The 27,280-nt window shown below is 31.9% G+C and overlaps 3 protein-coding genes across 3 annotated transcripts; 1 reads left to right on the top strand and 2 right to left on the bottom strand.

The window, feature by feature from the left end:
- Positions 1–18,756: 18,756 nt before the first annotated feature.
- On the bottom strand, positions 18,757–22,148 carry BDCG_01762 (uncharacterized protein). Its single transcript, XM_045417296.1, has 10 exons — positions 21,351–22,148; positions 21,251–21,299; positions 20,926–21,164; positions 20,727–20,833; positions 20,420–20,654; positions 20,274–20,367; positions 19,703–20,217; positions 19,361–19,645; positions 19,185–19,302; positions 18,757–19,120 (listed from the first exon to the last, which is right to left on the bottom strand). The coding sequence occupies exons 1-10, from the start codon at positions 21,375–21,377 to the stop codon at positions 19,038–19,040; spliced, it is 1,752 nt and encodes a 583-aa protein (XP_045274154.1). The 5' UTR covers positions 21,378–22,148; the 3' UTR covers positions 18,757–19,037.
- Positions 21,765–22,289, top strand: BDCG_01761 (uncharacterized protein; the record flags this gene model as incomplete). Its single annotated transcript, XM_045417295.1, has 3 exons — positions 21,765–21,902; positions 21,996–22,045; positions 22,283–22,289. The coding sequence occupies 3 exons, from the start codon at positions 21,765–21,767 to the stop codon at positions 22,287–22,289; spliced, it is 195 nt and encodes a 64-aa protein (XP_045274153.1).
- A 689-nt stretch (positions 22,290–22,978) lies between these two features.
- Positions 22,979–23,883, bottom strand: BDCG_01760 (short chain dehydrogenase/reductase; the record flags this gene model as incomplete). The annotated part of the gene is made up of 4 exons (XM_045417294.1): positions 22,979–23,305; positions 23,365–23,520; positions 23,636–23,697; positions 23,736–23,883. The coding sequence occupies 4 exons, from the start codon at positions 23,881–23,883 to the stop codon at positions 22,979–22,981; spliced, it is 693 nt and encodes a 230-aa protein (XP_045274152.1).
- Positions 23,884–27,280: the final 3,397 nt, after the last annotated feature.

The following is a 27,280-nucleotide window of genomic DNA, read 5'->3' as shown; positions in this document are numbered from 1 at the left end:
TCAGATCACTGTGATGTCTCTAAAGCTCACAGAGTAAATGAGCTGAAAGATGAAAACTGAGAATCTGCTCTTATAATAAGCAGAGTGTGAGAACTCAGATCTGAGAGCTGAGAGACTTATAAGAATTATCTTTGAATTGCAAGATCTCTCTGAAATCTGAAGAAGATTTACAGAAACTGTGATTATCACAGATATCACAGATAACATGTATTTAAGACTTATATAACTTTAAAGACATAATCTGTACATAGCTGTTCACAAGTCAGGTTTATACTTCTGATCAGTGTTGACAGACTTACTTATAAAGATAGAATCAGTTAATGCTGTAGAGTTAATTAGAGAAGACAAGCTCATCTATATAATAGCTTTACAAGTGTCTGAGAATCTTGTAATTATGAAAACTGAGCTTTAGATATCAGAGAAATACTGAGATCTTACAGAGATATTCAGCTCAGTAAAGACAGCTGAGCTTTCTTCTTATTATAAGAAGAATCTGATAATAGATTTGATAGAAGAGTAGAAACTCTTCTGAGAATCAATCTATAAGCTCTCTCATTATAAGACAGAGATCTTGCAAATCTATATGAAGAAGAATCTGAAGAATGACTTTATCTGATCTTCATAGTTCTTCACAGAAGCCTCTGTGATATTCATAAAGAAGAAGAATGAAGATCTCAGATTATATATAGATTATCATAATCTGAACTTTAAGATAATAAAGAGTTACTACTCTCTATCTCTGATTAAGACTATGATTAACTGTCTCACAGAAGCTGTTATATTCATACAACTGAATATAATCAATATATATATATAACTACAAATACAGTCTGAGAATGAATGAAAGACTGTCTTTAGAACTATACTGAGATTGTTTAAATATATAGTAATATCTTTTGATCTGACTAATGTCTCTGCAGCATTTCAGTCTTTTATTAATAAAACACTTTATGTATATCTGAATGTCTTCATAGTAATATATCTGAATGATGTGATAATATACTTTATAAAGAAGAAAGAACACACTGAGCATGTATAAAGTATATTGAAGATCTTAAATGAGACAGAACTGTATATTAAGCTTATAAAGTGCAACTTCAGTGCCTGCTGAATTAATTTTCTAGAATATATAATCATTATAGATGATATTCAGATGAAATCTTCATAAGTTAAGACTATTCTATTATAATCAGAGCTAACTAGTATTCATGAGATTCAGATCTTTCTGAGCTTTGTGAATTTCTATAGACAGTTTATCTTTGTATTTATAAGAATCTTCTTAGCTCTTACAGATATACTGAAGAATAAAAATAAGAAGAAGTCATTCTATGAACAGAGAATGAAAAGATTATTAAGAAGAGAGAACTGTAAGAACTTTCTTATCTCAGAAACTCACAGAGTCTTTATAAGATTGAAACAGATATTCACAGATACAGTGATACTATTCTACTTTGATTTCTTACTTTTAATCAGATTAAAGACAGATATCTTCTTCTTTATAATTTCAGAAATAGTCTTATAACTACAGTTAAATGAGAACTGAGTTTCAGTAATCTTTTTCTCATGAAAGATATAACTCATGAAGATCAACTATAGTATTTATAATCAGAAGCTTCTTATAATAGTGAAATTCTTTCATCACTGATATCACTACTTTGAGAATCTTATAACAGTGATTACTGTTAGAACTGATTATAATAGCTTACAACAGTTTACTTTAATTAAGAAACTCTCACAGCAGCAGATTCACTGAGCTCAGAGACTGAGTGAGTTCTGATTCAAGATAGAATATATTAAGAGAACTAAGAACTCAGTGTATAGACTCTCTCACAGATCAGACTATATTAAGAAGATCAGAATAACAGATATAGAGAAGCTAGAGAAGACAGAAAAGCTTCACAGAATACTCAGACTGAGTATTATAAAGAGATTAACTGAAGAGTCTTCTAATTCTCTGTAAGAGAAGAAAGAAGAGAAAGAGAAGAAGTCTGTATAACTACTTTCTATAACACTGAGAGTCAACACTCTGAGAATCTCTGTAAGAATTCTTGAAGAGAGTATCTATAATCTGAAGAGTTTGTAGATATTAAGAAGCACTGCAGAAGATCTGATGTAAGAAAAAACAGAGTATAAGTCTTTATAAGATCTTCTATTCAGATTGTCTGAACTGCAACTAAAGAATGAATATACTCAGTATATTCAGAAACTGCTCACAACAGAGATCAACTCTGCAGAAATAAAGAATTAAAGAGACTTAAATAATCTCTTACAAAGAGAGAACTGAATTTATATATCTATGAATAAGTTTCTATGTATAGAATTTATTAAAAGATATCATGACTCTTCTCTAGCAGATCATTTTATAAATACTAGAACTCATGAGTTACTCATAAGAAAATACTTCTGACTGAAGATGTAAGAACTTGTGAAGAAGATAGTAAATTCTTATACTATTTATCAGAGTTCATGAGTAATGTGATTCAGATCATATGAAGAACTTACTTCTCTACTCATCTCATAGAAATCTTGAGAACAGCTAGAAATAAATATTCTTATAAGCCTTTCTGAAAGCAAGAACATATATAATGCCTGCTTTGACAGTGTGCTGATGATAGTGAATTACTTTATTAAGATAGCACACTTTATACTCATCTATAAGAACTTGAAGTTCAAGAATTTAACTCATATCTTTATCTGTGATATAATCTGATTGCATGAATTATCTGTGAATATTATCTTAGATAGAGAATCAATCTTTACAGAAGAGTTCTGATCTGATCTGATAACTATACTGAAGATCTTATGAGATCTAAGTATGACTTTTCATCAATAGACAGATGATCAGATAGAATATCTGATAAGTATATTAAAACAGTATCTGCAGTGCTTTGTCAATTACAATCAGAATGACTGAGTGTATTAATTATCATTTACAGAGTTTATATACAACAACTTAAAGCATATCAGCATAGATAAAACTCTCTTTGAGATGCTTATTAAGACTTATCTGTGAATAATCTTGATAAATCTATGAGAGTATACTATAGAGTGTGATGATATCTGTGAACAGACTGAGAGAATTCAGAAGATCTGAGAGAAAGCTCATGAATTCTTAAGAAACACTTAAGAGTATTAGAAGAGATACTATGACTTTAAGTATATTATAAAGAGTTTTAAGAAAGATGATAGAGTCTGACTGAGTCTAGAAAATATCATTATATAGAGATCTAATAAAAAGCTGAATCTCTTGTAGACAGAGTCTTATAAGATTGTAAAGAAAGTTAGCTTACAGTTCTATAGATTGAAACTATTATCTGAGTTACAGATATACAATGTTTTTCATATTTCTTTACTCTGTAAATATAAGAAATTTCTAGAAGAGAATTCTGTGACTCATCACTCTGTTCATAAAGCACTAGAGAGTGAAAGAGAATATTAGATCAAAGAGATTATTAACTCAGAGAAATAAGATCATAAGCTCTGATTCAAGATTCAGTGATAAGAGTATTCTGATAAGATGAATAAGTTCACTTAAGAATCATTCAGACACATAAGATATCTATAGAAGCTGAGATATATCTTTTATATTATAAATTCTGATAAGTCAGAATAATACAGTCTTCACTAAGAATCTGATTGTAATAAAGATATTAACACTGTTATTTATGAATTCTAGTCTATAAGATGATGAATTTCTACTGAGATAAACAGTCTGCAGTGTATGTAAGAAAAGAAGATATTATATTCTTATTAAAGCTAAAAAATAAGAAAATAAACAGAACTGTGAACACAATTTGAAGACTAATAAAGAAAAAATAAAGAAAATTTAAACTCATATTCTTATCATTCATGACACTCAATTTCCTCACAACTATCAATTTTCTTCTTCAAAGAAGCAGAGAGTATCATATCTGTGATACAGATAATTATTATATTTGATATAAAGATTATCAGAAATGCACAGACTTTAGAGAAGTCAGATATCAGAACACATACAGTTATAGCAGAATCTTGAAAGCTGATCATCTACATGTATAATCAGATATTTCTTATAAAGCTGTGTCTGCTTTCTCAGTTATACTGAAGTATTCAGTCTGAAAATAATTAAGATACAAAGAGAGAGCTCATCTGTTCAGATCAACTTCTGTTATAAATTCATGACATTTGCATTGCCTTGATTATCTGGATTTTGTGAGTACTCAGAGACTCATCTTTCATTGATAATGAAATTGTGAAAATGCACTGCAGTGTGAGAATCATTGATAACAAATCTAGACATATTCACATATGTCTGATCAGAGATTTTACAAGTAGAAAGAGAGTGATTGTAGATCTGTAAGACTGTAGAAGACACTGATAACACTAGAAGCTTCACAAGAATCATTAGCTAGAGTCTGTAAGGAATTACTTATGAGAAGACTTACAGTAAAGAAGAAAACTGTGCTGCTTGAAGTCAGAGACTGATCTGAAGAAGGCATGAAGTTAGTCACTGATCTGAAGATCAGATACAGTGACAGAACTGAGAGAGATAAAGGCACAGTTATAGACAGTAACATCTCTGCTTCATCAGCTGATAAAAAGTAATCAGAGAAGTCACAGAGATATCTACAAGAAGCTCAGCAGTAGTCAGATATTGTTTACAAAGATATTGAAATTGAAAAAATTTTTATTCTTGAGAAGTTCTTGAATCAATATATGAATATTGTCAGAAACACTCTCTCTCTGTCATCTGAGTGAAAACACTTCATGAATGAATGAGAATACTCACAGTTTGTAAGAATACAAGCTATTATAGAAAAAGAGAAAAGAAGATGAGATTTCATAGACAGATCTGAGATATTTATACTACACTAGAGAGATTTACTTACACTATGAGTGATTTCACAGAACAGTCAGATCACTCTAGTAAATAAGAGTAATTATAAATTGCAGATCTGAATCTTTCTATATGACTATAAAGAGTGATTGCAGACTGTAGATATCTTGATTCTACAATTCTATAGAGTTAATGAAAGAATGAAAAATTTCTCATAATTCTACAGTGTCAAAGAACAATGATTTATGAGAATAAGTGAAAGATCAACTTATAAATACTTCTCTTTGATAAGAATGATCTCACAGAGAGTGATTCATCTGTAAGATGAATCTGTGTAATAATTACATAAGAATCTTATGAAAATGATTGAGAGTCAATCAGAACTCTTCTATATAAAAGATGTGAGATGAATCTGTGTGATAGTCAGAGAAGAATCTGTAAATTATAAAGAATCTCACAGAATAAGAAACTGAGTGACAGACTTTTTTCTCTTCACACTAATAAGAGATTTTTTCTCACTAAGGTTTTTTATAGATATAAAGAGTTTTTAGTGAGTATTACTGCAGTGCTGAGCTGATTCTATAAAGTCACTCAGTGAAAGACTTCACAGACAAAGCCTTAGAGAGGAAAGAGTATATAAGAAATCTCACTTCTCACAGATTCTTTATCTCTATTTCTATCTCTCATATAATCAATAGAGCTAGCAGCTCTTGACTACACACAACTATATAGACTGAAGTTCACAAATACTATTCATAACTTAGCTTGAATACTATTATACATTTAATCTCTACATTTTATCTTTCTATTATGAATACTTCTAGTAGTTAACAGTACATATCACACCAAGCTGCAAACACCCGAATAATCGCCTGTGAGTACTTATTCTTACAAAAATATTCTCATCTATAATACAGCTGAAACTAGAACATGGCTATTTTAAATCTTATATACAAAGATTTGATGATAGATTTGACTCAATAGAATGCTCATTCTGCAATACAAATGAGAATTCTGAGCATATTGTAATGCACTGTGTATTATACAATAGTCTCAGAGTCAGATTGAAAGAGAAGTATGATCTAAATCAATTAAATATGAGATTCTTATTCTCAACTGAGATAGGAATTAAATACTTAATAGACATTCTATCAGAAACTCAAGCAGCTACAAGAAAATGACTAAATTCAGAATTATCTGAATATGAAGAGAAGGAAATCAATCAGATATAGTCTGTTAAAACAGCTATACACTTTCTTTTAATAATTTGTTTTATTATAGTCTCTCTTTACTTTATCTTTTTCTCTATCTTTTTCTTTCAATTTCTTTCTATCTATCTATTTAATGTGTCTATCTTTGAGACTGTGTTCTTTTTCTCTTTTCCTTTGTCATGATATTGTCAAATGGTTTCAAAGTATCAAAAGATGTTAAAATACTGCAATTTGTAAACAGTTTTTGTATTCTGAGCTGGAATTTTCTGATTTTGCATATCTGAAATTGATGAATGTATAATAGTTAACTTTACAGACATAGGAAAAACCCTGAGAACTAAAAGTTCTTAGGTAGATGTCATAGTCTCTGACTGTATACATCTATAATTGAAGAATAATAATAATAACTCTTATTACTGAGAAAGATTCTAGTCACTACTCACTGAGCTTCTTACACAGTCTTGTTATCTTGATATTCTTTGCTGAAAGTAGTACTTAATCCTCTATTAAGAACTTCATTGAAAGATGTTTTTAATTATAGTATTCTATCTACTACTTCTGAGTGTGATGAATACTTTTTACTATTTTCTTATGAATTTTATTTAAAAGTTTCAATCTCACTTTTACTTCTGATACTGAGAAGTACTCTGTTCTCTGTATCTATTCAACATTCTGACTAACTATTCTCTTCTTTAAAACATCATCTGTAATGTCACTGAGTAATGAAGAATTATATTCATAATAAGCATAGAAAGAAGATACTTTTAAGATTACATTCTTTACATTGTTATATATAAATTCAGTGATCAGAAGATGTTTAAATCAATTATTCTAATAATATGAATAAAATACTTAAAGATGCTATTCTAATGTCTGATTCTGATGTTTAATCTGATCATCTATCTGTGAATAAAATGCAGTACTGAGAAGATGTCTTATTATAAGATAATAACAAAAGACTGATCAGTACTTACTAATGAAGAGGAATTCTTGATCTGTTATCAATGATTTCAGAGCACTGTGATCATGAGTAATAATATCTAAAAACAGGTCAGTTAATTCAGAGGCTTTAATCTTTTTATAAATAAAAATATATCTAATTATCTTTGTGAAGTGATTAATAACAATCCAAATTGAGTCATATTCTTTAACTCTTATTGACTTTGACAGATCAACTATGAAATTCATTGATAGATGATATCATAAGCTCTTTGAAACAGGCAGTGATGTCAACTTACTGTATTACTTATATCATGAGATCTTTATTCTTTAACAGACATTATAAGTCTCAATATACTCTTTAACATCTGTCTGAAGCTTGTCTTAAATATATTTATATTTTAGAAGCTTCTCAGTCTTCTCTAACCTGAAGTGCTCTGTATAAGAATTGTTATAATGAATTCTCAATAACTTCTGACACACTGCTCTACTACAAGAGATAAAGACTGAATCATTCATCAACCGCTCCGCCACGAACTCGCTCGATTTTTCGAATAAGAACCCGCCGATAGATCCATCGAAAAGCCCTCGATCATACGAGCATTTTGGCCCCATCGCCGACCGCATACCCCGTGTGGTGGTGGAGTTATCCAGCCAAATGTGAATCAGACGTTGTTCGAAACTCCTGTGTGGGATTATCCCTCATTCTCCCCTACCACAACCCCGGGCCAGATTGCCATACAAATTGTAAGGTGAAGAGACCTAGCCATATGCGCCAATCTTCTCGATTTTGGAAGATCCCCGATCTGTAATTGTGGAGATATCTGAGAAGCAACCTCCGCGAAAACCCTGTCCATCTTTGATGTTTCAAAACACCAACGCCAAGTCCCACCCTTGTACTGCCCTTCCCAATCTGGCCCATCCCCGGCAGAAAAATACAAAAAGATACCTCAGCAATAATATCAAGCACATAATCAACAGACACTTCTGAAGTGCAACCTCTGTGATCTGTCTTCAGTGTATCTAGACATCATTGCCAAGTCTCACTCTTGTACCACCTCTCTCAATCTGGCCCATCCCCGGCAGAACAATAAAAAAAGATACCTTGGCAACTGTATTTGATACATGCAGACAATAAGTCAACAGAACAAGTCAACAGCATATCAACAACTATAAATTCAGTATATCTCAAGGTCTGACTGAGCCTTTGATCCCTGCACAGTGAGATATATTAAATGTAGTTTTAATACCTCAATATTCAATAGATTCTGTAAGGAATTGAGAACAGTAATACTAGGTTTCTATTAAATTTGAGAATTAACTCTATATTGATATAATCATTGACAAAGTCTTCTATTTTGAGATATAAATAATCAGTTTCTCTACATCTCACTGACAATATTTATATTATTATATAGAAACAGACTTATATTCTCTATAATATCAAGACTCTGAAGAGAGAAAGTCTTGATAGAGAGTATACAGTAGTGTATATCTTAGCAGTTTCTATCTCATTCTTCTGCAGGAGTTAATGCAAAAAAAAAAAAGATCTTAGAAATAGTTTTTTACTTCTCTTGAAAAAGTAAGATGTTTTTCTCTGAGTTTTATACAATATTCTTATAAAGAATTAAAAACAGAGCTGTTTTCTATCATAATTTCATATTCTTTTAAGTAAGAATTACTTTTTCAGTGATTAAAGAGCTTTCATTAATACTTAATTTTTTTTTACACTCTTTATTAACTGATTTGAGTTGCACTCTTGTTGTGTGAGAAGAATTGAATGATTTAGAATAAAATTGAATAGTTTTAATCAATTTCTCTGCAAAAAAATGATTTATTTATTGTCAGTTTTTCTCTCAAAAACTGTTATATTATCTGATTTATTATCAATTGATATCATACTTTTTCTCACTGTATCTCAAGAAAGAGATTGTAAAGATTTTATTGATTTATCTCAAAAATCAATTTTAGTTTATTATATTCTCTTCAAAAATCTAATCTAGTTACTGAACTAGTGTGAAAAAAATCAGATATTTTATACATAAAAGTCTTTTATTCTTCTTTTGAAATAGTCTAACCAACTTTTCAATTGAAAACAGACTTAGAAATCTCTTAATTGAAATAGTCTGATTAACTTTTCAAAAGAGTTCAATACATATCTCAATTGAAACAGTCTGATTAACTTTTCATTAAGTGATAATAATGAGTTCAAAAATACACTCAGTTGATGTGAAAAAAGATGCTTTCTCAAATACTATTTCTAAGATTGAAATTCTGAAGAGAAGAAAGAAAGAAGAAATAGAGAAATAATAAGTTCTTAAAATACAGAAACTTGAAAAAGCAAGTAAGATTCTTGAAAGGCAGTGTCTGAGTGAGATAAATGAAGAAGTTCTGTTAATTCTTCATACTCAGACTAGATAACTACAGAAGATGATTAAGTTCAAACTTGAAATTTCAAACACAGTTTAAAAAACATTGAAAATTTCTAGTACAATCACTGACTTATTATCTTACTCTTCTTTCTCTTTTTCTACTTCTTCTTCTTCTTTAAAATAGAAGAAAATATATGCTCAAGCAGCTGAATCTGCTGTCTCTAAACCTGCTATCTTAAAACATGCTCAAAATCCTGAGAAAACTAAGAAGAATAATGCTCATACTTCTATTGATAGAAAAGTGAAGAAAAAAATGCAAAAGAAGAAAAACTTTCAAATCTTCAGAAATAGAAGACTTATTCTCAAAGTCTTAAATCAGAATATCTTGCAAAGAAACAAGCTAAACTCAAATCTCATTTTCAGAATTAGAAATGAAATTAATCAGCAGTTCTTTTCTCAGTTAATAACTGATATTGAAGTTCAAAAATCAGTTATAGCTTCAATTGAGTTATTTGTCTTTGAAAACTCTATCATTCTGACTACAATGTCTGAATTCAGTGCAGAATTTCTTATTCAGAATGAGAATCTCTGAAAATCAGCAGTAGAATCTTTGTTAATCACAACAATTCTATCTAAGAGAGATGAAAAGTAAGACAAATTCATTCTTCATGATATTTCAGTTGAAATTTTTGACTGTGAAGAAGAAATGCTACTTCTCAAAAATGAATTAGAAGAATATAACTCTATTCAACTGAGAAAAGAGCCTGAATAACTAAATTCAATTAAGTTCAGATAAAGCAGAAGAAATGTCTCTGATCTAGTATATATAAAGACACTTGAACAGTCAAAGATCTCTGAAGTAAGAGTAGCAGATTTGAAAATGAGAGTTCATAAATACAAAGACTTAAGAATGAATCTCAAAGCTCAAACACAGTGTTCAAACTGTCAGAGATATGAACACTTTACAATATTCTATTTCAGAGACTTAAAATGTGCATTCAATATCAGAGATCATAAAACTAGTGAGTATAAATGTGAAACATGCTCAAAAAGAGATGAAATATGTCAACATACTCTGCTTAAATACTCTAATTGCAAAGAAAAACATGCATCTAGCTCAGAAGAATGTATATTTACTTCAAGAACTCAAAAGAACTGAAGAAAAGATGAAGCTCAAAGTAAATCTAGAACTGAAGAGAATAGTCAAGTCAGTAAACTCACAACTGTAAGCTTAAAAAGAAGAAACTCTTAACTATCTAAATCTTAAAACTTCAATTCTTCAGCTAAATGCAAACAGAATTTGAATCCTTAAATCTCTGTTAAGATTAGAGAATTGAGAAATGACTCTGATAGTAAACTAGATATAATGTAAGCAGTTGAGATTTCTACTTTTCAGAATAGTTATAATCTACTATCTGATAATAGTGATTAGATTCTACTCTACTCTCTTTTAGTATGAATATACAAAAAAATAACAAAAAAAGTTTAAAAACTCTTCAAAAATCACATTTATTCAAAATAATGTAAATAGAAACTCAAATTGTATTTATTCTTATCTTCAAATTGTATTTAAATAAAAAGTTGATTTTATACTGCTTCAGAAGCTGAATTTTGATGCTGAGTAAAAATATGTTATTTCTCATTCAAGCTACTACTGCTTTATATCTCAAAAGTCTGAGATAAAGTCAAGAGTAGTAATCTATGAAAGAAAGAGATCAAGATATCAATTTAATCTAAGATTTAATATCATGTCTGACCCTGATATTCTGGTGAGTGATATTATAGATAAAGAGAATAAGTTTGATATAATACAGCTCATAAATATCTATAATGAAAAGTCATGAAAGAAAAATAATAATATCTGAATCATTGATAGAGAATTTCTGAATATAACTTCATCAAGAAACTCTATAATTGTAGAAGATTTCAATACACATTATCTCTGATAAAATTCAGAATGCAAAAGAGTAGTAAGAGCTGATAATCTGATTAAATGATTCTTTAAATATTTAATAGATTTAGTTAACAAGTCTGATCAATAAACATTCTTTAGAAAAGATATGAAACAGAAATCTATTATAGATCTAATCTTTATATCACAAAATCTAATGAAAAAAAGACTTGTAAACTGATTTATTGATTCAAATGAGACATCAGAATCAGGTCATGAGATTATTCAATTTAATATTGAACTGAGTGAGAAATAAATGAGTAAAAACTCTCTTCTCTCTAATCAGTTTAACTTTGAAAAAGCTGACTGAAAGATAGTTGAAGAAAGTATAAAACTGTTAAAATCTGAAAGACAGAGTGAGCTATATTGAAATTCTGATCAAGATATCTCAAATGAAATGCTTGAGAATAGAGTAAAGCTCATTACATCTATTATTCTAGCAAGTGTTAAAGATAATATTTTAAAGAGAAAGTCTTCTGAGTATTCAAAATCTTGATAAAATAAGAATATTACATTTAAAAGAAAACAATTGACTACTGCTAGAAGAGATTGAAATAATGATGTAATTTCTAATAAAGAGTTTAAAACTGTCAGAAATGAATATTTTTCAGATATTAAAAGAGCTAAAACAGACTGCTGAAATAAATTTCTTAAAGAAGTATAAGAAAAGAAAGTTTTTAAAGCTTTTAACTATACTAAAACAACAAGTGTAGCAAAACTTCCAATCTTAGAATATGAGTTTCAGAATGAATTATATACAGCAAACTCTTTTAAGAAAAAATGTCAAGCTTTTATAAGAACTCTCTTTCAAAACTTATCAGATTCAGATTCAGAGAAAGAGAATATATCACTTCTTAACTATATTGATGAAAAGAACTGAGAATGACCTGATCTTACTCAAGATGAATTAGAGTCAGCTATCTTCTCAAGTGCAGTTAAAACTGCTGCAGAGCCTGATTCAATTAATTACTTAATTATTCAAAATATATACTTCTACTTAAAGAATGAATATTTTGAGCTCTTTTTCAATCTCTTAAAAAATGAATATCATTCTGAATGCTGAAGAGAAGTCACTGAAGTGATTCTTGTAAAACCTAATAGAAAAACTTCAATTCTCAAGTCATATAGAGTAGTATCTCTATTGAACTGTCTAGAAAAGATTTTAGAAAAGATAATAGCTACTCAACTATCTTTGATAAGCTCTATCAGTGATTCTCTTTTATTCAGTGAATAAATAAGAGATGAAAAACAGTGTTCTGTAATTGACACTGTTCTCTCAGTTGTTCATGATATTCAAATAACAAAGCATGAAGATCTGATCTCAACTACAGTTTTTATTAATATAAAAGAAGCATTTAATTATGTTTCAAAGTCAAAGTTAATTCAGACATTGAAGATGTTAAAACTGTCACCTTCTCTAATAAAATGAGTTAACTGTTTTATATCTAAAAGAATTATATAACTTTTCTTTGATGAAATGAAATAAGATAAGACTGAGATAAAAATAGAAGTACTGTAAGAATCTTCAATCTCACTCATTTTATTTACAATATACACTGCATATCTATTTAAAAATAGAAATATGAGAATACTATAATATTCAAGTTATGTGGATGATATTAGTCTAGTCTACAGCTCAAAAACTATCAAAGAAAATTTGAAAGTAATTGAAGAAGCTGCAAAGAAAATCTTTGTTAGAGTAGATATCAATTAAATTCAATTTAATATGAATAAAACTGAGTTAATTCATTTCTTTTCTAGATTCAATGAGAAAGAACTATCTCTAACTCTTTTAAATAGAGAGATTAAACCCAGTGTAAATATCAAATAATTAGAAGTATGATTAAACTTCAAGTTGAATTTTAAATATTATATTCAACAAAGAACTGTCAAGGCAGAAAGACTATTGAATAACATAATCAGACTATCAAATACAGAGAGAGGTCTATTCTTCCAGGCTATAAGACAGTTATATATAGTCTGTATTACATCAGTAGCTGATTATGAAGTTCAAGTTTGATGAAATAATCAAGAGAATTTCACTGAACTCTTTCAAAGTCTGTAAAACAGAGTCTTGAGAAGAATTCTAAGAGTATTTAAATCATCTTCTATTAAAGCAATGAAAATTGAAGTTTCAATTCCTTCTTCTGTTATTAGATTTGAAAAGACCTGTATAAACTATACTCTGAGAGTTATAAAGATGAGCTTAAATTATATAATCAGAGAAAGAGTCTCTTCTTCATTTTCATCAATTAACTCTGGAAATGAACTGAATTAGAATAGATTTCTTGATTCAAATGAAAATAATTCTTCAAAGAAAATGTCTTCTCAACTGTACAGACTATGCTCTCTGATTAAAAGTCAATTTTCTTCTTTAAATATTGAAAAAGTTGATCATAAGAAGTTATCTCTCTGAAGAGAAAAGCTTGAATCTCTTATAGACTTACAAATAAGTGAACTATCTAAAGAGAAAGAATATGAATAGCATTTGAAAAGGATTTCTACAATCAATATAAAAGACTCTATTCTGATTTATTCAGATAGCTCAAAAAATGAGAATTTGAATAGATTAGACACAGCTATTACTTATTCTGAAGATAATATCAATTATATTGCAAATTTCTGAAATTTAGGCTGTGAATCTGAAGTCTTTGATGCTGAACTATTTGTAATAGTGAAAGCTTGCAAACTCATTGAAATAGAATCTCATAAAAGAGGAAATTGTTTGAAAGAGGCATGGATATTCTCTGATAGTCAAGCTGCTTTAAAAAGACTTAGAAATAGTCAGATTCATAGTGATCAAATAAATCTTGAACTGATCTTAAACTCTGTTTTAAAAATTTAAAAAGAAGAATATTAAAACTAATAATTCATCTGCACTGAGTTCCTGCTTATATGAATATTCATGACAATAAATTGACTGATTCAGCTGTAAAAAAGAGTGCAGAATTAAACAGATCTATTCAAAAAATTATATTCTGATCTTTTATAAAGAGAAAAATAAAAGAATCTTGTTTAGATAAGTGAAATGAAAGCTGACAGAAATAAAAGAAGAGTGTATATTATTCAAGATTTGAAACAAAGCCCAAGTGAACATCTTGTTTAATTAAATGTAAAAAGAAAATATTCTCATCTATAATACAGCTGAAACTAGAACATGACTATTTCAAATCTTATATACAAAGATTTGATGATAGATTTAACTTAATAGAATGCTCATTCTGCAATGCAAATGAAAATTCTGAGTATATTGTAATACACTGTGTATTATACAACAGTCTCAGAGCCAGATTGAAAGAGAAGTATAATCTAAATTAATTAAATATAAGATTCTTATTCTCAACTGAGACAGGAATTAAATACTTAATAGACTTTGTATCACAAACTCAAGCAGCTATAAGAAAATGACTAAATTCAGAAATATCTGAATATGAAGAGAGGGAAATCAATCAGATATAATCTGTTAAAACAGCTATATACTATCTTTTAATAATTTGTTTTATTACAGTCTCTCTTTACTTTATCTTTTTCTTTCAATTTCTTTCTATCTATTTATTTAATGTGTCTATCTTTAAGACTGTGTTCTCTTTTCCTTTGTCATGATATTGTCAAATGATTTCAAAGTATCAGAAGATGTTAAAACACTGTAATTTGTAAACAGTTTTTGTATTCTGAGCTGGAATTTTCTGATTTTACATATCTGAAATTGATGAATGTATAATAGTTAACTTTACAGATGTAGGAAAAACCCTGAGAACTAAAAGTTCTCAGGTAGATGTCATAGTCTCTGACTGTATACATCTATAATTGAAGAATAATAATAATAATAATCTTGTAAACAGAGTCTTATAAGATTATGAAGAAAGTTAGCTTACAGTTTTACAGATTAAAACTGTCATCTGAGTTGCAGATATACAATGTTTTTCATGTCTCTTTACTCTGTGAATATAAGAAATTCTCAGAAGACAACTCTGTGACTCATCACTCTATTTATAAAACACTAGAGTGTGAAAGAGAATATCAGATTAAAGAGATTATTAACTCAGAGAAGTGAGATTACAAGCTCTGATTTAAGATTCAGTGACAAGAATATTCTGATAACATAAATGAGTTCACTTGAGAATCATTTGAGTAGATAAGATATCTGTAGAAGCTGAAACATGACTTTCATACTGTGAATTCTGATAAGTCAGAATAATGCAGTCTTTGCTAAGAATCTGATTGTAATAAAGATATTAACACTGTCATTTACAAACTCTAGTCTATAAGATGATGAGTTTCTACTGAGATGAACAGTTCACAGTGTATACAAAGAGAAGAAGAAATCATACTCTTATTAAAGCTAAAAAACAAGAAAACAAAAACAGAACTGTGAACATAATTTAGAGATTAACAAAGAAAAAACAAAGAAAATTCACACTTATATTTTTAATATCTGTACCATTCAACTCTCTTATAACTATTAATTTCTTTCTTCAAAGAAGCAGAAAGTATCATGTCTGTGACACAGATAATTATTACATTTAACATGAAAATTATCAGAAATGCATAGACTTCAGAGAAGCTGAATATCAGAGTATATATAATTATAGCAGAGTCTTGATTATTATTATTATTATTATTATTATTATTATTATTATTATTATTATTATTCTTTCATTATACTTATATGCAAGCGGAGCTTATAATGAGTTCTTGCATGATGTTAAATACAGATTAAGTATTGATTATACAGAAGGAAATACAGATGTTGAGATCATATCAAGATAACAAGAACATAGAAAAATATAAAGAAGTGACAATTAGATACATACAATAATAACTTCTTAGCTCAGAAACATAGAGCAATTCATTGACACAATTTATACATCTCTGTATTTATTAAAAACCTGAGATGCTTGAGTTCTGGATTTAATGTATTCTCTGCGGGTTTTGAACTCATGTGTCTTGATTTCCCATGCCAAGGCGCTACCAGGTGGCCGCATTAACCATTCAGTCATCAGAGCTAGTAGAGTCTTGAGAACTGACTATCTGCACATGTGATCAGATATCTCTTACAAAGCTGTATTCACTTTCTCAGTTATACTGAAGTATTCAGCTTAGAAATAATTAAGATATAAAGAGAAGACTTATCTATTCAGATTAACTCTCATTATAAATTCATAATATTCATATTATTTTAATTACTCAGATTTTACAGATATCTGAGAACTTATCTCTTATTAATAATGAGATTGCAGAAATGCACTGCAGTGTGAGAATCATTGATAAAGAATTTAGATATATTTACATATATCTGATCAGAGATTGTGTAAGCAGAGAGAAAGTGATTGTAGATCTGTAAGACTGCAGAAGACACTGATAAAATCAGAAGCTTTATAAGAACTGTTAGCTAGAATCTGTAAGAAATTACTTATAAGAAGACTTACAGTAAAGAGAGAAACTGCACTACTTAAAGTCAGAGACTGATCTGAGAGAGATATAAGATTAACTACTGATCTGAAGATCAGATACAGTGACAGAGTTAAAGAAAATAAAAACACTGTTATAAATAATAATATCTCTGCTTTATCAGTCAGTAAAAAGTGATTAGAGTTATAAAGACACTTATAAGAAGCTCAGCAGTGATCAGATATTATTTATAAAGATATTAAAATTGAAAAAATTTTTATTCTTGAGAAGTTCTTGAATTAATATATAGATATTATTAGAAACACTTTCTCTCTATTATCTGAGTGAAAATACTTTATGAATAAATAAGAATACTCACAGTTTGTAGAAATGAGAGCTGTTATAGAAAAAGAGAAAAGAAGATAAGATTTTATAAACAGATCTGAGATATTTATACTACTCTAGAGAGATTTATTTACACTGTAAGTAATCTCACAGAATAGTCAGATTACTTTAGTAAATAAAGAGTGACTATAAATCATAGATCTGAATCTTTCTATATAACTATAAAAAGTGATTATAGACTGTGAATATCTTGATTCTACAATTCTATAGAGTTGATGAAAGAATAGAAAATTTCTCATCATTCTACAGTATTAAAGAACAATAATTTATGAGAATGAGTGAAAGATTAACTTATGAATACTTCTCTTTAATAAGAGTAATCTCACAGAGAGTGATTTATCTGTAAGATGAATCTGTGTAATAATTATATAAGAATCTTATGAAAATAATTGAGAGTTAACTGAAACTCTTTTATATAAAAGATATGAGATGAATCTGTGTAATAATCAGAGAAGAATCTGTAAATTATAAAGAATCTTATAAAATAAGAAACTGAGTGACAGACTCTTTTTTCTTTATAATAATAAGAGATTTTTCCTTACTGAGGTTTTTTATAAATATGAAGAGTTTTTAGTAAGTATCACTGCAGTGCTGAGCTGATTCTATGAAGTCACTTAGTAAAAGACTTCATGAATAAAGTCTTAGAGAGGAAGAAGTATGTAAGAAATCTCACTTTTTATAAATTCTTTATCTCTATTTCTATCTCTTATATAATTAATAGAGTTAGCAGCTCTTAACTATATATAACTATATAGACTAGAGTTTATAAATACTATTCATAACTCAGCTTAAATACTATTATATATTTAATCTCTACATTTTATCTATCTACTGCAAATACTTCTAGTAGTTAATAGTATATATTATATCAAGCTGCAAACATCTGAATAATCGCCTGTGAGTACTTATTCTTATAAAAAGCTAATAGAAATAAAAGAAGAGTATATATTATTCAAGATTTAAAATAAAATTTAAATGAAAATCTTATTTAATTAAATATAAAAAGAAAATATTCTTATCTATAATATAGCTGAAACTAGAATATAACTATTTTAAATCTTATATATAAAGATTTATTAATAGATTTAATTTAATAGAATACTCATTTTATAATATAAATAAGAATTCTGAGTATATTATAATATACTATATATTATATAATAGTCTCAGAGTTAGATTGAAAGAGAAGTATAATTTAAATTAATTAAATATAAGATTTTTATTCTTAACTGAGATAGAAATTAAATACTTAATAGACTTTCTATCAGAAACTTAAACAGCTATAAGAAAATAACTAAATTCAGAAATATCTGAATATGAAGAGAAGAAAATTAATCAGATATAATCTATTTAAATAGCTATATACTATCTTTTAATAATTTATTTTATTACAGTCTTTTTTTACTTTATTTTTTCTTTCTATTCTTTTCTATCTATATATTTAATATATCTATCTTTAAGACTGTGTTCTCTTTTCATTTATCATAATATTATTAAATAATTTCAAAGTATCAGAAAATGTTAAAATACTGTAATTTATAAACAGTTTTTATATTCTGAGCTGAAATTTTCTGATTTTATATATCTGAAATTAATGAATGTATAATAGTTAACTTTATAGATATAGAAAAAACCCTGAGAACTAAAAGTTCTCAGATAGATGTCATAGTCTCTGACTGTATACATTTATAATTGAAGAATAATAATAATGATAATCTATCTACAAGAGCATAATATAGTGGTGGGTCACGTGATCTAGTGGGATCGCTAACCGCAACGGCCGTAACGGCCAACATTAACCCTATGTTCTTCCCGTATGGCTATAATGTAGCTAGCTCCTCCCACACGAATACAGGAGATTTATCATCCCACAAGATGGGATGGGTATAAGCTATTCAATTTTACATTCGTTTAATAATAATTAGTAAACTACCTAGATATATAAGCCTTCATCATAGGAATAGTAGTAGTGTCCCAAGCATTTCCCTCGTGTCTAGTTCATCTGTCGATGTCTCATCTAGGCCGTTCAGTTGTTCTAAAATGAGGCATTAGCTCCTGCGAGAAACTGTTTGGTAGAAGTGGCACTTTATTTAACATACCCTGCAATGTGGTTTTTACAATAGCCAAGTCCTCATCACGGTCTGAAAGGAGAGATTTGACCTTCGCCTTCGCTCCGTCATCTTCGGCCACCAACCACGCCAGGATGACATCAATTGTCTGCTTATTGTTAGCGATACCTCCATCTACAAAAGAGTTTGAAAATTGTTCTTCACACCTGCAAACAGAAGAGCCCTGCATCAAGGCGTCGAGAGAGCCATTCAAGACTCATGAGTTCTTGCTCTTCCGAGCTCATAGATTTTCGTTCCTGATCAATTAATTGATCAACTTCCGAGACTTTCGACGCGTATTCCCATCGCAGTTTAACCAGCTTCTTAATTTTCTCATAGTCTTTTTCCATGAATTTTGCAAGCGTCCGTATCCGACTGGAGGACTCTCCAGGAAGCAGCCGCAGGAGTGAAGAAAATATTCCCAGCAGGTGTTCTGTCGATTGGTGGTCCTGCTGTGCGGGGATTAGTTTTATCAGACATGGAAGAAATAATAAATATGGGATACGTACGTTTTTCATGAACATCCCAAATATAGTTCCCAATAAAGCCGCCTCGATAAGCCGTTCACAAACGGAGGCACCCCCTTTCCCGCCAACGGCATGACTAAGGACGCGCAACGCCCTTGGCTTGCTCATTTTGCCTTCTCTTAACATAATCTGCGCTAGCTCGACACCCTCTGCGTCGATAAATTTTGCTTTTCCTTCATCCTCATCTACCAAACAGGTAAGGCAATTGAAAAGATTCTCCACATATTCTTCTTCGTCAGAATCCTTTTCAGGGTCGAGCTTTCGGTACATGCTAAGAAGCTGCAACAAAACATCTACCAGGTTATTTTCAAGAAGTCGTTGCCTGTTTTTGACGGACGATTGAACCAAGATTGCAAGAATCTCGGCGGCGTACTGCTTATTCTGTGACACTGATGTTTCTTTCTTCTGTATTCGACCTTTCAACCATGGTATCATATCTGGATCTTGGCCGATTTTTTCGGAGATGGGTAGTTGCGATGCGAAATTCTCAAGAACGCCTGTAGCTTGTGTGTTAGCTTCTCGAAGCTCATGTTCAGGATTATTAAAAATCTACTCATGACGTGATAAACCCCAGCTCGGTCCGCATCGTTCCCCTCGTCAAGCCTCGCAAGATTTTGACTTAGGAGGGCGATGACATCCGCATCCACCTTCAAAAAGTCAGTAAAAGTATCTTCCCTGGCAGCCTAAAATGGGCCTTACCATAGCAGCGACCAAAACATCCCACTCTTCCTGCTCGGCCTCGACATCTTCATCAGTCAATTCGCCTAGAATCTCGATCGCGTCAATTGCTATATCCGTGTTTTCGTGAGACAATAGCGAAACTAAAGAGCCGACGCAGCCCAAGCTGGCAAACTCTTCATACAGGTCTGGATGTTCTGACAGGATCGAAAGGGACTTGATATCTGCATCAAGGTCTGCTTCCGACTCCATAAATCTAAGTGACATATCATTAGAATATTAGCCCCACAAGGTGATGGAGTGGAAGTAGTACAGCCAATACACTCACTTTTGCGGTTCATTTTCAAACTTTGCGCGAAGTTCTGCATTCTTAGATATCTTCTTCTCAAAGTTCAGCGCCAATCGTCGTAGCCACGCGGAGTCGATTTTCTCCGGCTTTAATTCGGCCAGGAGTGTGGATATTAGCTTGTTGTCAAAGAGCGCAATTCACAAATTAAGGACGAAGGGTAGAATTTCGCTGTGCTCACTCTGGTATCTCCTTGATCTAGCTTTTCAACAAAGTCTAATGCGCCAGCCGTGTCGCGCGATATGCCACCACCAAAAAATCGCCCTTCCTCGTCATCTAGGATATCCTTGTCCGGGTTGAAGTCCGGTGGGAGCTCAGGACCAACTTGATTATCCTCGTCAGGAGCGTCTTCTACGGCAGCCGCCCGACTACTGCTCACATCGCCGTTGGCATCTACTTTGGCGCTTTTATACAGTGCGCCTAAAGGGAAACGGTTTCAATAGTTAGACGCTCATGTTTGTTTGCATGCTTATAAGATCAGGTGGGAGGCATTGGCGAAAACGTACTGGCATCACGCAAAGGTTCGGATTTACGTTTAGACGGTAATAATGGCTTCTATTCAGTTTGTTAGTACACTGGCTTTGAGTCGTCAGGGCGTGCAAATACCTTGAATAGATCATCTATGCTGGCCATAGTAGGGCGTTGGAGTTAGCTGGAAAATAGGGAGATGAACTGACGTGTCAAATTTCAGGATGTTTCAGAATAGACGCAAGGAACATTAGAAAGTATGAAGCTGTAAATTGACAAACAAGAAACCAGCAAAGTGCAGGACGCAGGCTGTTATTCTCTTCTTATATTTAACTCTGGAAGCTATCGGTTTGAAGCTCCATAGTCAAACTACGTCACGCGACACACACCAACGGCGCAGTTGTGTACAAGAAGCTTTCAAGGATTTTTCTCCATCATCACCAACTCGCCCCTCCACATGACAGGTTTTCTCCCAGCTATCTCAGTATAACAATAATATTACCGCCCAAAAGCAACCCCTCATCTGTTTCCATAAACAATACATCTCGCAGAATGGCTCCTAAGCAGCGCGTCATCGTACAGTCCGGCTCAGCAAAGAAGCGTCAGCCGGAATCGGGCCTCTCTGCCGTTTATCACAACATCACATCTCCTGATAATGCCTCCGTTGTGAAAAGCGTGGTGGTATTCGGGGTAAGATTTTGTCGAACAGAAAATGGCCCGGGAAGTCCTGGGCTTTTGCAGTGGAATTCGGCTTTGGCTAACGTATAAATCTTTGTCGGATAGGCCGCCGTCGCATTCTTGCATAGCAGTCTTAGCGAACTGCTTATTCCTCAGTAAGTCAACCGGCGCTGTTCTGGGGTTAAAATGGCCTATTTCACGGTGCTGCTATATTTTTGCTATTTTTCAATCCATGTTTGCGCTGCAGAAAGAGAAAAGGGATATTTTTTAAAGCTCTCGAAAACACGGGGAAAGCTCGAAACTTGGAGGGAATAGCAGCATCATATTTCTCCACCTCCGATAAAAGGCATTATTCGCTATCTGTGCTACATTCTAATATCTTCTTACTCTAGATTGTAATCAAATACCGATCTCCGATCTCCGCCATTTTCCCCCGTTTGCGCAACCTCCCTAAACCTCCCTCCGAACATCTCACCAGATATCACTCCCTTCTATCCTCCGACGAAACACGTAAATACATGAATACTCTTCCGAAGTGAGCGGTTGGCCATGAATATATTTCCCTCAGGAACGACTTTTGATTATTGGCCTTTTATTGTACGATAATATATGCACAACCGAAGTTGAGAAGCTGGATTTTGTCCTGCGACATATCTTGGCATCGTTTTATTTTATTTTCTGATTATACTCTGGCTTCTTTGAAAGTCACTATAATAGGACCATTTGATTCCGCTCAGCCTTTATCAAAAAGGGTTACAGGGGTAGGAGCAGCACTGGAGAGACCACAACCCAGATCTTGTATTAACGGTTAGAGAAAGGGGATGATCATCTCAGCATATTTCCAATGTAAAGTTCTTGACTCTGGGTTTTGCACACTCAAATTCTTATGGGTGGAAGGGAGTTTCTGTTTGGTGTCCACATATTTTACACAGCCATGTTTTTAACATTTTTACTTTCACAAATATTTCATCACCCGTTTTCATGCTAGATATCCTGCTCCGGAGTTCATTAAAAATGCCAGCATCGAAATCACGTCGCAAAAACTCACAAGATAACATCCGTTTCAACTACAAAATTCCTCCTGACCGTCAGGCTTTCTTCCTCAAAGCCGAATCCTTCTCGATCCATTCTGCCGCGACATCCTTCCACATATCATTCCACCTTGACAGCGGTGGCCGGCGTTCCATAACATCCTCCATTGCCCATGCCATTCTAGCCCGGTCGAGTGACTCAGAGACTTCGTCGTCGGGACAAATGATATAAAATTCCCCCTTGCCCATCTTGTCATACATATACCTTGCCACCTGCTCAGGCAGCCATGCACCCTTTGGTTTCTGGGTATCGGGCAAAACACCACTGCTTCCCGCCATGGAAGTGTACGTCCACCCGGGAATGAGAAGGTGTGTAGAAACGTTCTTGTTCGGGAGGAGATCGTGACTGAGGTGTTCCGCAATGGATTTCACGGCAGACTTACTTGCGTTGTATGCTGGATTTTGCCTCCCGGCGGATTCGTAATGCCTTGCTTTGAGCCGGTAATTATGATGGCTCGCGGCTCGTCGGCTGAGGCGGTAACCACTGGGAGGAATACAGACAGTACATTTACGACACCCATGAAGGTGGTGGAAAATGTCTAGGATGCATATATACGGGCGTGTATACAGATTAGCAGTAGCACCCCCATAATGGACATCCGCTACTGAAGAGTAGTGATGTCAAAGGATAAAAAAAAAAGGTAAACCACAAACCTTTTGGAAATACTCCGAATCCTCCCAGGGCATCCCCGGGACTTTCGGCTTAAAGTTCGCGCCTGCATTGAGCATTAACAGATCCACCCCACCAGGAAACATCTCTCCGACTTTCCGCGACAGATATTCCCAGGAAGCCAGCTGACATCCATGATATGCGTGAGCGTCTTAGCCGTCGGAGTGTCGCCCAGGATCGAATGGGCATGGGTCAGGTTATCGGCGTGGATATCTACGAGAATGAGGTTCATGCCGTGCGAGCGGCACAGCTGGGCCACAGCGAACCCTATCCCGCTGCCCGCGCCTGTAATCAGAGCGGTGGCGAAATTTGGTTAACGGTGTAAATGTTCCAGCTTGAGAGGGTTGCGATGAATATGAGAGAGATCCATTTTCAGTCTCAATTAACCAACGTAAACCTTGACGTCAGTAATTAGTAATGATGAGCGAGAGTGAGCGGGAAACGATTTTGCTAAAATCTACGGCAGTCTATCCCTAGTCTGGGGGCGAGACCAACAATTAACGTAATCAGGCACCTAACGCTCGTTTCCACCATCAATTACAATCAACTTCGAATGTTCATATCTCAATGAATATTCTTTATACTCTTCTCTACATTCATTACAACCTATACATTCATTAATATACTCTATTTATTATAGAAAAACCAACTTTTCCATGTAAAAAACACTGTAATGTGAGTCCTAGACTGACCGTGTGACCGTGTCTGGGACCAGGACCAGATTTTTTGATAGTCCCATTACCAATTCGACTGATCCCATTACAGCAGTTGGAATCTGTGGAGTGTAACGGAATAGTCTATATAATTGATCGGGCGCAGCCCGCCACAAAAATAGTGCAATCTCCGAGTTATGTAGATGATATTGGTCTAGTCTACAGCTCAAAAACTATCAAAGAGAATTTGAAAGTGATTGAAAAAGCTGTAAAGAAAATCCTTGTCAGAGCAGATATCAATCAAATTCAATTTAATATGAATAAAACTGAGTTAATTCATTTCTTTTCTAGATTCAATGAGAAAGAACTATCTGTAACTCTTTTAAATAGAGAGATTAAACTCAGTTTAAATGTTAAATGATTAGAAGTATGATTAAACTCTAAGTTGAATTTTAAATATTATATTTAACAAAGAACTGTTAGGACATTAACACCAAGTTCCACTCTTGTACCGCCCCTCCCGATCTGGCCCATTCCCAGCAGAAAAATACAAAGAGATACCTCAGCAACTGTACTTGATACATAATCAGCAGACACGACAACTATAAAATCAGTATATCTCAAGGTCTGACTGAGCCTTTGATCCCTGCACAGTGAGATATATTAAATCTAGTTTTAATACCTCAATATTCAATAGATTCTGCAAGAGATTGAGAACAGCAATACTAGATTTCTATTGAATTTGAGAATTAACTCTATATTGATATAATTATTGAGAAAGTCTTCTATTTTGAGATATAAATAACCAGTTCCTCTACATCCCGCTGGCAATATTTACATTATTATATAGAAACAGACTTATATTCTCTATAATATCAAGACTTTGAAGAGGAAAAGTCTTGATAGAGAGTATATAGTAGTGTATATCTTAGCAGTTTCTATCTCATTCTTCTGCAGTATTTAATGCAAAAAAAAGATCTTAGAAATAGTTTTTTACTTCTCTTGAAAAAGTAAGATGTTTTTCTCTGAGTTTTACACAATATTCTTACAAAGAATTAAAAACAGAGTTATTTTCTGTTATAATTTCATATTCTTTTAAGTAAGAATTACTTTTTCAGTGACTGAAGAGATTTTATTAATACTTAATTCTTTTTTACACTCTTTATTAACTGATTTGAGTTGTACACTTGTTGTGTGAGGAGAATTGAATGATTTAGAATAAAATTGAATAGTTTTAATCAATTTCTCTGCAAAAAATTGATTTATTTTTTGTCAGTTTTTCTCTTAAAAACTGTCATATTATCTGATTTATTATCAATTGATATTATACTTTTTCTCACTGTATCTCAAGAAAGAGATTGTAATGATTTTATTGATTTATCTTAAAAATCAATTTTAGTTTATTAGATTCACTTCAAAAATCTAACCTAGTTACTGAACTAGTGTGAAAAAAATCAGGTGTTTTATACATAAAAGTCTGTTATTCTTCTTTTGAAATAGTCTGATCAACTTTTCAATTGAAAACAGACTTAGAAATCTCTTAATTGAAACAGTCTGATCAACTTTTCAATTCAAAAGAGTTTAATAAATATCTCAATTGAATTAGTCTGATCAACTTTTCATTGAGTAAGAATAATGAGTTCAAAAGTACACTCAGTTGATGTGGAAAAGAATGCTTTCTCAAATACTATTTCTGAGATTGAAATTCTGAAGAGAAGAAAGAAAGAAGAAATAGAGAAATAACAAGTTCTTGAAATACAGAAACTTGAAAAAGTAAGTAAAATTCTTGAAAAGCAGTGTCTGAGTGAGATGAATGAAGAAGTTCTGTTAATTCTTCATACTCAGACTAGATAACTACAGGAAGTGATCAAGTTCAAACTTGGAATTTCAAACACAGTTCTAAAAACTTTGAAAATTTCTAATATAATTACTGACTCTTCAGTTTGCTCTTCTTTCTTTTCTACTTCTTCTTCTTCTTCTTCTTTAAATCAGAAGAAAACATATGCTCAAACAGCTGAATCTGCTGTCTCTAAACCTGCTGTCTCTAAATCTGCTGTCTCAAAATCTGCTTAAAATTCTGAGAAAACTGAGAAGAATACTGCTCATACTTCTATTGATAGAAGAGTGAGGAAAAAAATGCAGAAAGAGAAAAATCTTCAAATCTTCAGAAATAGAAGACTTATTCTCAAAGTCTCAAATCAGAACATCTTACAGAGAAATAAGCTAAACTCAAATCTCATTTTCAGAATTAGAAATGAAATCAATCAGCAGTTCTTTTCTCAGTTAATGACTGATATTGAAGTTTAAAAATCAGTTATAGCTTCAATTGAGCTATTCTTCTTTGAAAACTTCATCATTCTGCTCATAATGTCTGAATTCAGTGCAGAATTCCTTATTCAGAATGAGAATCTCTGAAAGTTAGCAGTAGAATCTCTGTTAAACACAATAATTCTATCTGAGAGAGATGAAAAGTGAGATAAATTCATTCTTCATGATATTTCAGTTGAAATCTTTGACTGTGAGAAAGAAATGCTACTTCTTAAAAATGAATTGAAAGAATATAATTCTATTCAACTGAGAAAAGAGCCTGTATGACTTAATTCAATTGAGTTCAGACAGAGTAGAAGGAATGTCTCTGTTCTAGTATATACAAAGACACTTGAATAATCAAGAGTCTTTAAAGTAAGAGTAGCAGGTTTGAAAATGAGAGTTCATGAATACAAAGACTCAAGAATGAATCTCAAAGCTCAAACACAGTGTTCAAACTGTCAAAGATGTGAACACTTTACAATCTCTTATTTCAGAGACTCAAAATGCACATTCTGTGCTAGAGATCACAAAACTAGTGAGCATAAATATGAAATATGCTTAAAAAGAGGTGAAATATGTCAACATACTGTGCTTAAGTGCTTCAATTGCAAAGAAAAACATGCATCTAGCTCAAAAGAATGTGTATTTACTTCAAGAACTCAGAAG

Source organism: Blastomyces dermatitidis (assembly GCF_000003525.1).
Source record: "Blastomyces dermatitidis ER-3 genomic scaffold supercont1.2, whole genome shotgun sequence".
Taxonomy (NCBI): Eukaryota; Fungi; Ascomycota; class Eurotiomycetes; order Onygenales; family Ajellomycetaceae; genus Blastomyces; species Blastomyces dermatitidis.
The sequence above is the reverse complement of the archived record's forward strand: the minus strand, read 5'-3'. Positions and strand labels throughout refer to the sequence as shown.

Coding starts and splice junctions, on each gene's coding strand:
- BDCG_01762 (XM_045417296.1), bottom strand. CDS start 21,377: ATGGCCAGCATAGATGATCTATTCAAG. Junction 19,303..19,360: donor CAGGGCTCTTCTGTTTGCAG/GTGTGAAGAACA, acceptor AACAATAAGCAG/ACAATTGATGTCATCCTGGC. Junction 19,121..19,184: donor TGTAAAAACCACATTGCAGG/GTATGTTAAATA, acceptor GCCTCATTTTAG/AACAACTGAACGGCCTAGAT.